Source organism: Squalius cephalus (genome assembly GCF_949319135.1).
Source record: "Squalius cephalus genome assembly, chromosome: 17".
NCBI lineage: Eukaryota > Metazoa > Chordata > Actinopteri > Cypriniformes > Leuciscidae > Squalius > Squalius cephalus.
The window spans coordinates 35,218,721-35,234,649 of NC_137138.1; the positions used below are offsets into that span (position 1 = coordinate 35,218,721).

General features: G+C 39.8%; 1 protein-coding gene across 26 annotated transcripts in view; it reads left to right on the forward strand.

Annotated features, from left to right (window-relative positions):
• Window positions 1–15,929, forward strand: part of rapgef6 (Rap guanine nucleotide exchange factor (GEF) 6) — a 158,389-nt gene that overhangs the window by 104,190 nt on the left and 38,270 nt on the right. For all 26 annotated transcript variants that reach the window (XM_079847102.1, XM_079847123.1, XM_079847111.1 and 23 more), the window contains 8 exons: window positions 434–611; window positions 1,886–2,022; window positions 3,279–3,437; window positions 4,940–5,092; window positions 7,383–7,547; window positions 8,252–8,359; window positions 10,894–11,097; window positions 11,181–11,289. In XM_079847102.1, the coding sequence (XP_079703228.1) occupies window positions 434–611; window positions 1,886–2,022; window positions 3,279–3,437; window positions 4,940–5,092; window positions 7,383–7,547; window positions 8,252–8,359; window positions 10,894–11,097; window positions 11,181–11,289 (1,213 nt within the window). The remainder of the gene's footprint in view (window positions 1–433; window positions 612–1,885; window positions 2,023–3,278; window positions 3,438–4,939; window positions 5,093–7,382; window positions 7,548–8,251; window positions 8,360–10,893; window positions 11,098–11,180; window positions 11,290–15,929) is intronic.

Sequence of the window (15,929 nt, forward strand, 5' to 3'; positions counted from 1 at the left end):
GAGTCATTTCAGTATAAAAGTCTTCTCTACTGACTGACTCGCTCATAAAGACAGTCTTTTCCGCCATCTAATGGTGAAATAATGTGTGTGACTTCTGTTGCTGTTCACGGTCAGGGACTATTTTTTGTCTTTCTTCATTGTATAGTTGCATTGATACATATTTTTTGGCTTTAATATTTGTATTGTGTGGTAACCGTTTTATAAAAGCAATAAGGTACTCGAGGCTAGTGCTGTATCGTGAATAAGCCACGGCTGACTCCGCTTCGCGTCGAGCCTAACAACGCCCTTCAGCCGTGACTTATTCACGATCACCATGCAGACCTAGCCTCGAGTACCTTATAGCTTACATGAACTGAGCTCCTGTTTATACCCTGTGTTGGCTGCTTTGAAAGTGAGGAGCTGTAGAAGTAAAGCTTGACGTGTTCCTCCACAGGCCACGGAGAGTGAGATGGGAGACGTGGATCTGTCGGGTCTCCCCGAGGCCCCAGTGGACTCTGAGGAAGAGGAGGAGGATGAAGACATCGAGCGCTCCTCTGAGGCTCTTCTGGGCCGAGATCTGGTGCGCGAGTGTCTGGAGAAGGAGCCGGTGGATCGCACCGACGACGACATCGGTAAAGCGAGAACACACAACAGGCTCTCTCTAGCCGCGTTTATTTGAGCAAAACTTTTGCCAGATTTTCTAAATAATCGATAAAAAACTATTGCGAAATGACGGCGTTTCCATTAACTGATGTTATGCGACTGAAGTCATTCCTATAATAATGGCAACATGATGTTGGTAGGTTTACGTGTATCTCAGCCACCGCACTAGACATTATATTTATTCGAAGGAGACGGAGGCGTTTTATTCAAGCATTAATGGCAAGGAAAGACCGTTATACTCAGAGCGGCTCATATGAGGAGTTTCTGGGTGTTTCTCCCTCATTTCTGCTTCAAGATCTTGATTGTGACATTTCTTAGTGGTTTAGAGTCCAGTATTCCCGTAATTCTCTTGTCTTTTATGAGTATAAAGGGGACATATGATTAAAATCTGAGTTTTTCCGTGTTAAAGTGCTATAATCGGGTCCCCAGTGCTTCTACCAACCCAGAAAGCCGATCAGATTTCTCTCCCCTTCTGACGTATGAAGAGGATCTTATTATAATATTACACGTTTACACACACCAGCCGACATTTGGTTTCACGAGCGCCAACAGAGACCAGTTCTAACGCACTGATGAAGATCCAGCAAAGCCTGAAGCTGTTCTGTGGTTGAGCACAGACGAGCACTGAACACTATTGACCAGAACATGTCACCGCTGTCTTATAAAGACCTCAGGAACTGTGGACACTTGTGGAGAAGTTAAACATGATGATGAGATGATCAGTGTAACTCCACAACAACTACAGTAATGTCTCCACTAACATTCAGAAGCTCTTCCTGAGTCTCTCCGTAAGGCTGCACTCGCTACTGGTTATTCTGGGATTCTGGATGAGTGAGATTGGCCTGTTCTGTTATTGCCGGAGTTTCTGAAGCTCGTGTAAAGACTCCGCCCTCTTCTGAACGGAGGCGGAGCCAAAGCTCATTTGCATTTAAAGGGACACACACAAACGGCGTGTTTTTGCTCACACACAAAAAGGGTAAAATTTGACAATCTCTAATAAATGATCTGGTATTTTGAGCTGTAATTTCACAGACACATTCTGAGGACACCATAGATTTATATTACATCTTGTGAAAAGGGGCATAATGTCACCTTTAAATGGTAATGGTTTGTTAAAAATGATGTTTGTTTGGTGGTCTCTCTCTCTCTCTCTCTCTCTCTCTCTCTCTCTCTCTCTCTCTCTCTCTCTCTCTCTCTCTCTCTCTCTCTCTCTCTCTCTCTCTCTCTCTCTCTCGCTCTACAGAGCAGCTCCTGGAGTTCATGCATCAGCTTCCAGCTTTCGCGAACATGACCATGTCAGTGAGGAGAGAGTTGTGTCGAGTCATGATGTTCGAGGTGGTGGAACTGGAGGGGACCGTCATACTTCAGGACAAACAGGAGGTACAGCCAGTCAAGCCAGTTACTAGCAGACATACTGATCACAAGCTGTTTTACTGACCTCTTTCCGCGGTTCAAACACTGATTGATCCATTACATGAGGTGTAAGTTGTTCTGTATCTTTCAACATTCCTCCTGATGTTTATTTGCTGCTGTAACTAGTGGTAAAGAGGAAGAGATGAACTGAGATCTGGCACACATTAAAGAGACACAAACACACATTTATTGAGTGAAATTAAGTATAAAATACATTTAAAAAAGTAAAATAAATTCAAACCTGAAGCCTAGCTTGCACTGATGACAATCCAGAGACGAGTGTGTGTTTTCCGAGCGGTTTTAAAAGAGTGTGTGCAGTCTGTCATGACGGACCACAAGAATACACTGTGAAGCATAAATGAGTTTAAAGGGGACGCTCAGCCATGTTAGTTGCCGTGTGTGTGTGTGTGTGTGTGTGTGTGTGTGTGTGTGTGTGTGTGTGTGTGTGTGTGTGTGTGTGTGTGTGTGTGGACTACAGTGAAGGTCAACAAGACAGACGCTCTTCGTTCTTTCTTCATGAGAGACAGAAACACAAAGAGATGTTGCAAAGGTCAAGAAGCAGATTCACTCGTAGACACACACACACACACACACACACACACACACACACACACACACACACACACACAGTTTTTGGCAATGATTTCCTTCCTTCATCTGCATTTCCTGCAGCGGAATTACTTTATAATACTCATCTTACATGTGTGCACTAGTGTGTATGATGATCTGAGTGTGTGTGATGATTTGAGTGTGTGTTATGATCTGAGTGCACTAGTGTGTGTGATGATTTGAGTGTGTGTTATGATCTGAGTGCACTAGTGTGTGTGATGATCTGAGTGTGTGTTATGATCTGAGTGTGTGTTATGATCTGAGTGCACTAGTGTGTGTGATGATCTAAATGTGCTCTGTTGTGTTTGCAGCTGAATACTAGTGTTGTGTGTGTGTGTGTGTGTGTGTGTGTGTGTGTGTGTGTGTGTGTGTGTGTGTGTGTGTGTGTGTTTTTGTGTGTGTGTTTTTGTGTGTGTTTCTGTGTGTTTGTGTGTGTGTGTGTTTCTGTGTGTTTGTGTGTGTGTGTGATGATCTAAATGCTCTGTTTGCAGCTGAACACTAGTGTGTGTGTGTGTGTGTGTGTGTGTCTGTGTGTGTGTGTGTGTGTGTGTGTGTGTGTGTGTGTGTGTGTGTGTGTGTGTGTGTGTGTGATGATCTAAATGCTCTGTTTGCAGCTGAACACGTGGTACGTGATCCTGAACGGGTGTGTGGAGATCAGTCATGGAGAGGGAAGAGCAGAGATGCTGTGTATGGGCAACAGCTTCGGCATCTCTCCGTCTCTCGACACACAGTTCATGAGCGGCCTCGTGAGCACCAAAGCCGACGACTGCCAGGTGAGCATCACATGCCTCGGGGAATCGGGATCATGACATGACAAACTTATGAGACACTTCTGGGTGTCCAGTTCTGTTCCTGGACGTACCATGAGATGAAAGCTCACATTGTGACAAACTATGTCTTCATTATGATAAAAAAAAGAGAGATGAGATAAAATCCAATATTATGAAATAAAAAGTTGAAATAATGAGATGCTGTCATAATTATGATAAAAGAGTAAAAATGATTAGAAAAAAACACAAAATTGATACTATGAGATAAAAGTTCAAATTACGACATACTATGCCATCATTATGATAAAAAATTGAAAATTATGGTAACAAATTTAGATAGACAAAATTATGACAAAAACAAAGTAAAAAGTATGATATAATAAGTCATTATGAGATGTTATGTAAGAAAAAGTAGTAAAAATCATGAGATAAAAATATAAAATTATGAAAAACGTGAATTACGAACTAAAAAGTTGAAAATATGAGATAAAAAGTACATTTTTTGACACACTAAGTTATAATTATTAGATTAAAAAAACTCATTATGGCAGAAGTCAATTGTGAGTTAAAAGGAGGATGATATGCTGAAAGTGTTTGAGATCAGAACAACATTGACGTGTGTGTGAAGCCTTCACTGCGCAGCCGGTGTGAGATCCAGACTCTGTCCTCGGGGAACGTTGATGTGTGTGTGTGAGCTTCACATCCAGACTCTGTCCTCGGGGAACGTTGATGTGTGTGTGTGTGTGAGCTTCACATCCAGGCTCTGTCCTCCACTGACGGGAACGTTGATGTGTGTGTGAGCTTCACATCCAGGCTTTAACGTTGTGAAGACGCTGATGCTGTCATTAAACTCTTCTGAGGTCATGTGACGGGGAGTGGTCGAAAGTGAAATAAGGAATAACTAACGACGGCCACAAATGTCATGGCTCTTTTTTATTATTTAAAGGAATTAAAGACTTTAGAGAATACAAATGTAAAGCAATGCATTTAAACTTTTTTTCTCTAGTTTTTAGGTTTTTAGCAGTTCGAACAGTGCCAGCAACACCAAGGTCAAGGGTTCAGTTCCCTGGGAATGCAGAAATGAAGACAGTAGCAAATATTGCGCGTCAATTTCTGATTATTAGGGCCACAAATCTCTAGTTTAGTTAGTTTTTATCCATTTTCTTCTCTGAGAATATGCAATACAGGGGGTGATTATCATGGGCCTGTGTGATGCCTGTGGTGTGTACGTCCCTCCACACTGCTATCTCTGTCGGTCATGATGTGTCGTGGTCAGGGTCCGAATGCAAAAGCCTCCTAATATAGCAGCGCTGCTGATTCCTCAAAATAAAGACTCCACCTCAACTTCCTCTAACGCCGTGAACCCTGCGCTCGCTCTCGTCCTCACACACACACACGCACTCATGAGCTGGCGCTGTGATAGTGTGTGTTATCCATGTCTGGTTCAGACTAACCTCCTGCGCTACTCTCAGTTCATCGCTCTTCCTCATGTTGTTGTGGGTCAGTTTGTGTGCATCGCTCAAGAGGACTACTGTCGCATCCTCAACCATGTGGAGAAGAACACACACAAGGTGGAGGAGGAGGGGGAGATCGTGATGGTGAAGGAGCACCGGGAGCTGGACCGCAGCGGCACCAGGAAGGGCCACATCGTCATCAAGGTGAGGGTCATCTTCATGCGTTACTCACGGGTGTGTTTCCCCAAAGCAGCGTTAGCCAACACTGTAATGACTCTGTGGACACGGAAAACAAACATCACAAGATGACCCTAATCACAGCAAGTTAATAACTAATCATCTTTACAACGGAAGTGAATCAATCAAACTTTATCTGGACAATAACTGTATTCTAGATCTGCTGTAAAGCCTGAACAATCTCCTGTTATCACTGTAAAGCTGCTGTGAAACATCTATATTGTTAAAGCGCTGTATAAATGAAGGAGACTTGACTTGACACACACAACCATTGTTTGTGGCTATTTTATTTTGGGCTATTTTATGAAGACAAAAACATCCACGATCCAAATTTAAGTGTTTATTTTATCGCACTTTTGTCTATTTGCAACTGTAGGTTTCAATTACAAGGTTAGAAATCTCCACTTACACCAAACTTTACAGTGTTATTCCACTCTATATTCATTTATCATTCACCTGATTTACATTATATTCCTAAAAAATCAAACGAGAATTTTGAACGTGGCTTCATCCAATGTGCAAATTCCTGTTCTGGAAATGTATGCAAATGAGTGCATATTTAATTAGATAATGCATCATTTGCATATTTGAACATTCCAGAAAACATGTAATACAAAATGAATTTAATTAAGTGAATGTGTTAATGAACAGTGATTAAGTTAAGTGTGGAAGTATGGTGAGATGTATTCATTAAATCTCTCCCTCTGGTTTCTGAAGTTAAACGATCTCGGCCGTCGGAGCATTTCCCTGTTTTGATGTTCGTAGTGGCGCATCTCTCAGAGCAGCTTTGAGTCTTCTGATTGGCTGTAAACGAGGCGTTCATGGTCAGTTTCAGGTCTGTCTTTACAGTACAGAGTGTTTCAAAGCAGCTTTACAGAGATAACAGGAACAATGCAACACAGTTTGTTTATGAAAATGGCGTCACAGTCCAGCTTAAGTAAGTTCAGTGATGGTTCTTTTCTGTTGTAAAAAAGTTATTAATTTAGTTAATTTATATATACAGCCGCTCTGGAGAAAACAGTGATATCATCGTCCAGCTCAGGTCAGCTCTCATATATTGCTGTCAGTGCAGGAGATCAGTAATATAGACGTCTGATAACTATATTATCTGGTTTCCTCCAGGTAATATAGTTAGTGTTGTTTTCTAGACATCACATGACTGGAGTGATGGCCTCAGACATCAGTGCCGTATCACTGAACTGTCTTTAGTTTGCTGTGCATCAGGTGCTCTTGTGTTGTGTGTGTCAAGTCAAGTCTCCTTCATTTATACAGCACTTTTAACAATATAGATGTTTCACAGCAGCTTTACAGTGATAACAGGAGATTACAGTAACAGAGATTGTTTTGGCTTTACAGCAGATCTAGAATACAGTTATTGTCCAGATAAAGTTAGTTTTGAATGATTCACTTCCGTTGCAAAGATCATTAGTTATTGACCGTTTGCAAAGCCCCGCCCCCTTTAGTTACTGTTGCTATGTCCGACGAGCTGCCGCCGCTCTCACACACACCATGTTCTCACACAGTGAAACACACATCGCGGAGCACAGAGGACACTGACGACACACTGAGACAGGACAGACCAGCTTACTTTAATATGAAACAGAGTCTCAACTTTCGAATTTGGTCATTTTTTTTTTACGAAATTTAAACAATAAATACCATTTTGTGGCTCTTTAATGTGTCGTGAACCGATCATCTCTTCCTTCTAGTTCATTTATAGCATCAAATAAACATGAATGAACATCAGAAGGAGTGTTGTTTTAACCATGGAAAGACGTCAGTACTCCGTTTTTCAAGTTCAAATCCTCCAACGTTAATCTACTAACTCTCCTGACTGCTCTGTTGGACAAAAATGGCGGATTCAGATTATGATTGGTCAGATCGTCTGTCAATCAAACTCCCTGCGAAGGGTCACTTAACTTAGGGGGCCGCTTACACGACACCGTTCTAACAGAAAACCCTTAATGTGTTCTGTCCGTTCATCCGCACAACAACAGTGTTTGGGGCTCGAGAACGCAAACCTCGAAACAGGTTCCAGTGTGCAAGAGTTGAACATTTTTAAAAAACATTATCATCTCCGTGTAAACTTCAAAAACATGAATCTGTGAGAACACAGACGCGTGCATATGCGTACTACGTGTTCAGTCTATAAGTATGCGTGTTTGAATATGTATGTGCGCAGGCATGTAGTCTTTCTTTACAAATTGACCTCAACAAATGTATAATCCAGAATGATTAATCCCTGTGAACTGTCCAGGGCACTCCTGAGCGCCTGATCCTGCACCTGGTGGAGGAGCCGTCAGTCGTGGACCCCACGTACATCGAGGACTTTCTCCTCACACACCGAACCTTCCTGGACAGCCCCATGGACGTGGGCCAGAAACTGCTGGAGTGGTTCAAAGTGGACAGTCTCAGAGACACGGTGTGTGTGTGTGTGTGTGTGTGTGCGTCACTTCTCAGTTTACAGTCAAACCAAAATGTATTCAGACTCCTTCAACGTTTCTCACATTATCAGTTTATTCGCTATAGATCAGAAAATGGTAATAAAATATGAGCAGAACTCAGAGTTATGAACTCAGTTGATATTTGACTGGTTTTGTCCGTCCTTCTGTTAGACTGTCTCACACATGAATTATGTTGAATATCTGTCAGCTGTTAAATTTAACTACACAATTAGATAATACCAGTTTAGCTCAACCAATCACCAAGCAATGCTTCATTGTGTTCAGTCTGTGTGTAAAAAGAGCATTAGCAATTAAAGAAAACACACTTCAGCAAAACATGATCAGCTCAAAGTGTAGTTAATTTTTGGTCCCAATTTTTTAATAATTTTTCTGATAGTCACTGTATGAAGATATACACTTTATATAAATACACACACACATGCATGTATATATTTAAGAAATATTTGCATGTATATACTGTATATATATTTATGCATAATTTATATTATATATAAATATAAATATTTTATATATAAATTACACATTTTCTTTTTAATATATACATGCATGTGTGTGTATTTATATACGAAATAAGTATACGCAGTACGCACACATATATTATGTAAACACAAACTTTTATTTTGGATGTGATTAATAGTTTACATATTTTGTGATCTTGCAGGTGACGAGAATCGTGTTGTTGTGGGTGAACAATCATTTTAACGATTTTGAAGGCGATCCCGTGATGACACAGTTCCTGGAGGACTTTGAGAAGTTACTGGATTTCTCGGTGAGTGTCGACATCAGTTCAAACAAAACAAGTTTGTTAAATCAGGATGCCTGTGGTCGTGGATAACATGGACATATCAGGGAATCCTAAAATAGGGATTTTTAGACCGGGAAACACTTCATCTTTTGTTCAGGTCTAATAGAATACGAAACAAAATCTGTAATTTACATTACAAAAGGTTTATATGCACAAACAGCTTTATTAAACACTAAATAAAGTAAAATAAAAATAAAAAAGCATAATAGATCCCCTTTAAAAAGGGTACTTATGGAAATAATATACTTTAAAGAATACACTTAAGTGTGAACTGAATGTAATAATTTTGGATATTTAATTTCATGGTATGAAATTAATTTTCATCAAATGAAAGTGCTTTATAGTTTACATTTTTATTAATGGATATAATTTAAGAGTGCTTTTTTGACCACTTAAGTACATATTTATAAGTCATTTCATAATTCTATTGTGTTTGAAATATGTACAGATGAATCTACTGACAAGCATCTATGATAAACTAAAATATACTTTAATGTAATTTATACTGAAACTTGTATGTCATATATTTAATATAGTTGTAATGACACATTTGCACTGATGAAGTTGCAATTTAGAATATGTTTTTAATATAAGTTGCATTTAAAATATTTTAACTTTAAATTGAATATCGAATAACACTACAGTTAAAATTACAATCAAGTACTTTACATGTGCTTTAGTTTGTTAGTCAACACATTAAAATAAGTGTACTACTTTAAGGCATGACAGGATTATTAAAACATATTATTTAACATGTACTTTAAAGACATTTTAGACTTTTTAAAAGTGTGTTAAGAAACATAGCCATGAAATTACACTCTCTTTAAAGGGATAGTTCACTTTGAAATTAAATGTTGGTATGTTGTAGCTTACCTCAAGGGCATCCAAGATGTAGGTGTCTTTTTTTCCGCAGTAGTTTCAATTTTGATATTTTTAGGTCAAACCGTTCTTGTCTGTCAGTCAGATAATGCAGGTCTATGGTCACTGTCTCAAAGAGCATGCACAGAGTCCAAATTAAACAATTCCCCATCGTAAGTACACATTGATGGCCTAAGACACGAAACGAGCAGTTTGTGTGAGAAAACGAACAGTATTTATATAGTTTTTTAACTCTTGTACACAGCCACGTCCAAGTGATCTGAGGGCGCGGGCGCATCCTGGTGTGTGACGTGTACGCAGACTGGTGCATAGATATATATACACTAGATGTCGCCGGAACGAATTCATTGGAACGAATGCCGTGGGCAAGGCGACATCTATTCTAGTGTATATATATCTATGCACCAGTCTGCACACACGTCACATACCAGGATGCGCCCGCGCCCTCAGATCACTTGGACGTGGCTTATGTGTACTTACGATGGGGAATTGTTTAATTTGGACGATGGGGAATTGTTTAATTTGGACTCTGTGCATGCTCTTTGAGACAGTGACCACAGACCTGCATTATATGACTGTCAGACAAGAACGGTTTGACCTAAAAATTGAAACTACTGAGGAAAAAAAGACACCTACATCTTGGATGCCCTTGAGGTAAGCTAAAACATACCAACATTTAATTTCAAAGTGAACTATCCCTTTAAGTACAATTACAAAGTAAGCGCCCTTTAATTTCATTAATATTGTAATATCTGCAAGTGAATATTCATTTAAGATTTGAAGTACACTACAAGTGCACATTCAAAACAATTAAGTGCACTTCTTTTCTCAAGGGAAAGTCCTGGAAATGTATCAAATCTTCTAACATCATGGAAATGTCTACAGTGCTTAAGTGAGAAATGAAACCCAAAACTGTATAAACGAGTGATTGTATATTCACAGCAGAGCAGAACTTCTGTATGTGTGTGTGTGTGTTCAGCTGGAACACACATCGCTAGTTTCACTACAGGCGTCATAGTTCAACGAGTCTGTGTTTCCCCAAACCATCGTTCCAGCGAACATTCGCAAACAGCATCTCAGAGTTGTGTGTGTGTAACGACAGATCTCGACCTGTGGTTAGAAGAAGAGTTTCTAGTTTTCATGACATGTGGACTCAATAAATCCTGATCTTGAGCAAAATAATCAAGCTGACATTCAGGACAACCTGTGTCTTTAATTCAGAATACATGCAAATGTCATTTACGACTTTTAGTTCAAGAGATTTAAAGCGTAGTTGTTGAAGAGTGTGTGTGTGTGAACGAGCTCTAGTGTGTAAGAACGAGTCTATGATTGAATCTGGAAATAAAGCAAAATAACTGAGAAAGATGAGCAATAGTCCTCAGATGCCAGTCCGTAATTATAGCAGAACATCTCGTGTTATTTCAATCTCAAACAGATTCATTAACAGTAGTTATTACTCCTCCACATGTGTGACATCATTAACCAACGTGATTGAACAACCAATTTGCAACAGTATGGTTTCGGGAAATCTAGTGGATTGCAGCGAGTTACAGCAGTGAACGGGAAACAGCCCTGATATGAACATGTCAATATGTGTGTTTCCCTGAATGTTCTCTCAGAAAATGAAGGGTCACCTGCGTCTGCTGAACATAGCGTGTGCTGCGAAGGCCAAGTGTCGTCAGATCACTCTCCAGAAGCAGTCCCGGGAGTCTCCGCTGTTCTTCACGCTCCAGGGCGGCAGCGAGCGAGGCTTCGGGATCTTCGTGGAGTGTGTGGCCGAGGGCAGTAAAGCAGCCGAAGCGGGACTCAAGCGCGGCGATCAGGTACGGTTACGGGAACACGCTCTGCTCACAACAACACTTCATTAGCATTTCAGCATGAACACGTTGTGCTCGTCTGTCCTCAGATCTTGGAGATTAATGGACAGAACTTTGAGAACATCTCGTACTCCAAAGCCATGGACATCCTCAAGAACAACACACACCTCTCTCTAACTGTGAAGACCAACATCTTCGGTATGTCACAGTATTTGTACAGTATCATACACAGGATCACAAAATTGAAGATAATCTGCATAAAGAACACGTGGATTATTCATGTGTGACCCTGGACCACAAAACCAGTCACATGTCGTACGGATATATCTGTGGCAATAGCCAACAATACATTGTATGGGTCAAAATTATAGATTTTTCTTTTATGCCAAAAATCATTAGGATATTAAGTAAAGATCATGTTCCATGAAGATAATTTGTCAATTTCCAACCTTAAATGTATAAAAAAATTATTTGTGTGAGTGAATGCAGCAAAATCGCCAACATAAATGAACAAATTTAAAGGAGATTTTCTCAATGTTTTGATTTATTTGCACCCTCAGATTTTCAAATAGTTGTATCTCAGCCAAATACTGTCCTATCCTAACAAACTCAAAACAATTTTTTTTTTAATTGACCCATGTGACTGGTTTTGTGGTCCAGGGTCACATAAATGACAATGAAAGTTGAAGCTGCTGTTGTATTACACCATGTAAGTGCCGTAAAAGTACTAAACTCATAATATTCAATGAACTAAGTATGGACTGTGCAAGATATATTGCTTATGGCACTGTGCAATACGTTGACTGTTTATACACATGGGATTAGAGGATTGTATGTTGTGTGTTTTATATTGTGCTTGTTCGAATGCGCATGCGTCGCGTCTGAACGCGTTGTTGTCTTTGGAGCTCGATTGATTTATAATTCTTGATTTCTCTCTAAACTCATTTACAACGAACATTTTCTACTTTTCCTCACCTCATAGTTACAACGCGGACTGTTGAGCAGACGTGTCTCAAGCCTAGTGATCCAACGCTGGATACTCTTATAGGTTACGTCCGTGGATCACGGCTGAACGCGTCTTCTCCGCACTCATTTACAAACAAACATTTTTTTTCGCCTATCGTGCGTCTACTCTACACCGTACCACTAAAAAGACGGATTATATCCAAGACTTCAGCCATAAATTAGTATTAATATTGATAGCATCACTGGTAGCGTCGTTGCTAACTTAACTTACTGTCCATCTGTTAAAATGGCGAATATATTAGATGTAAGTGGTCTACCTTTTGGTGCAGGTGAAGACACATTTGAGCTGCACGCGGTGCAGTCTGAGCTGGAAGCTGTTGAGAAACAGATCCACGACCTTTTAGTGAGACAGGCCGAGCTGATAGACCGGCGTTTGGCTCTTGAAACATCACGCGCGGATGCACACAAATCAGAGATTAACGTTACTAACCCGCTAACTCCGACCTCGTCTACTCCGTGCGTTTCTCAACATCGGCGAGCGTCGAGGTCGCGATCAGCCATGGTCTCGTTCACTCCGGCTCCAACATGCCACCACGAAGCCTGGATATTTCCGCAGCGGAAGACGCGAGTCAGGCCTAGACCAAGAAAACTCTCTCCGACCCTCCCGGTTTTCGAGATATCCACACAAAACCGCTTCTCTCCTCTTCGCGAAACAGAACGCAATGCTGTGATCATTGGCGATTCCATCGTTCGACACGTACACGCTACGTTAAATAAAAGTAAGGTGCATAGTCACTGCTTTCCTGGTGCTCGTGTTTCTGAAATCGCCGCTCGCGTTCCCGAGATTCTGAACGATAACGAGCGCGTCGGAAATGTGGTCTTGCACGCGGGAGTGAACGACATCAGGCTGCGCCAGACGGAAGTTCTGAAGAAAGACTTCAGGAATCTGATCGATACGGTACGCAGCACATCGCCTGATATAACGATCATTGTGTCAGGACCGCTTCCCACGTACCGTCTAGGTCATGAAAAGTTTAGTAGATTATTCGCGCTAAACGAATGGTTAATGTCATGGTGCAATGAGCAGAAACTACTCTTTGTAAATAATTGGAATCTGTTTTGGGAGCGTCCTAGGCTTTACCGTGCTGATGGCTTACACCCAAGCAGATTCGGAGCGGATCTTCTGTCAGATAACATCTCCAAAATGTTAAATACCTTTTGACTAGTAACCAAAAGTCCAAATCATAGTCTCTGCTGCACCAATTTAACTGATATAAATAGTGTAGAACATTGCATAGAAACTGTGTCTATTCCTCGTTTAGTGAGATTAAATAATAAATCTACTGCAGGATCTAGAAAAAATCTAATTGTTATTAAACCAGAAAATGTTGCTATTAGTAATCAAAAACAATTTCTAAAGCTAGGTCTTCTAAACATTAGATCACTCACACCTAAGGCAGTTATTGTAAATGAAATAGTCACAGATAATAGCTTCGATGTACTTTGCCTTACTGAAACCTGGCTTAAACCAAATGATTATTTCGGTCTAAATGAGTCTACTCCATCAGGATACTGTTATAAGCATGAGCCCTGTCTGATTGGTCGTGGCGGCGGTGTTGCAACAATCTATAGAGATATTCTCAATGTTACTCAGAAAACGGGCTATAAGTTTATTTCGTTTGAAGTACTTGTACTAAATGTTACGCTCTTAGATGCTAGAAAAACATCCCTATTATCTCTAGCCTTGGCTACCGTATATAGACCGCCTGGGCCTTACGCTGATTTCCTAAAAGAGTTTGCAGATTTTCTCTCAGACCTATTAGTTAATTTCGATAAAGCATTAATTGTTGGAGACTTTAATATCCACGTAGATAATTCAAATGATGCGCTAGGGGCTGCGTTTACAGATTTATTAAACTCCTTTGGGGTCAAGCAAAACGTTACCGGACCAACTCATCGTTTTAATCATACACTCGATTTAATTATATCACATGGAACCGATCCAACCGATATAGATATCATTCCACAAAGTGACGATGTCACTGATCATTACATGGTAACTTGCATATTACGTACTCCTGTAATATGTCATGCTGCGCCGCGTTATCGATTAGGCAGAACAATCCTTCCATCTACCATAGATAATTTTTCAAATAGCTTATCTGATCTGTCTCAGCTGCTCAGTGAACCTAAACAAACAGATGAACTTGAGGAATTAACTAGCACTATGAGCACCATTCTCTCTGGATCATTGGATATTGTTGCACCCATTAGATTAAGAAAGGTTAGAGAGAAAAGTAAAGCACCATGGTACAACAATACTACGCATGTTCTAAAGAGAGAAACCCGTAATTTAGAGCGTAAATGGAAAAAAACTAATTTAGAGGTCTTTAGAATCGCATGGAAAGACAGTATGTCACGTTACAAAAAGGCCCTAAAAGAGGCCAGGGCTGAGCATCTCCGCAAACTAATAGAAAACAACCAAAACAATCCTAGGTTCTTATTTAACACCGTGGCTAGACTAACAAATAAACAGATGTCTCCTGAACAAAATATTCCGTTCCAGTTAAGTAGTAATGATTTCATGAAGTTCTTCACTGAGAAAATAGAAAACATCAGAACCACAATTGTAAACGTTCAATCCTCAATTGCGTCTTATAATTCAGCCTCAATTATCACCCCGCAAGAACAATTACAATGCTTTACAACTATAGAACAAAAAGAGTTAAATAAACTTATCACTTCATCTAAAACAACAACATGTTTACTAGATCCTATACCAACTAAACTTTTGAAAGAAGTGTTACCTATAGTGGAGGAGCCTCTCCTCAATATTATTAACTCGTCTTTATCTTTAGGTTATGTTCCAAGAACATTTAAACTGGCAGTTATAAAACCTCTCATTAAGAAACCACAATTAGATCCACATAATCTAGCAAATTATAGACCCATTTCAAATCTACCTTTTATGTCTAAAATACTAGAAAAAGCTGTGTCCGCTCAACTGGGCTCTTTCTTGCAAGAAAATGACATCTATGAAAAGTTTCAGTCAGGATTCAGGCCGCATCATAGCACTGAAACTGCGCTTGTTAAAATTACAAATGATTTACTTTTATCTTCTGACCAAGGCTGTATCTCAATACTAGTTTTACTTGATCTTAGTGCTGCGTTCGATACTATAGATCATACAATACTCTTAGATCGACTACAAAATTATACTGGTGTTCAAGGACAAGCATTAAGCTGGTTTAGATCGTATTTATCTGACCGCTACCATTTTGTTTATTTAAATGGAGAAAAATCAATCATAACTCCAGTAAACTATGGAGTGCCGCAAGGATCTGTGTTGGGCCCTCTATTATTCTCAATATATATGCTGCCACTTGGAAATATTATAAGGAAACATGGAATTAGTTTCCATTGTTATGCTGATGACACTCAAATCTATATTTCATCACGGCCAGATGAAAACGCTAAATTATCCAAATTGACAGAGTGTGTTAAAGATATAAAAGATTGGATGACGCGCAATTTTCTTTTATTAAATCCAGACAAGACAGAGGTACTAATCATCGGTTCAAAAAACCACCCACAAAACCTCTTACAATACAACTTTAACATCGTAGGATGTCCTGTTACTTCATCCTCTACAGTAAAAGACCTGGGTGTTATATTAGACTGCAACCTGTCTTTTGAAAATCATATTTCATATGTTACAAGAACAGCCTTTTTCCACCTTAGAAACATTGCTAAGCTACGTAACATGCTATCAGTTTCTGATGCAGAAAAGTTAGTTCATGCATTCATGACCTCGAGACTAGATTACTGTAATGCTTTATTGGCTGGTTGTCCTGCATCCTTAATAAACAAGC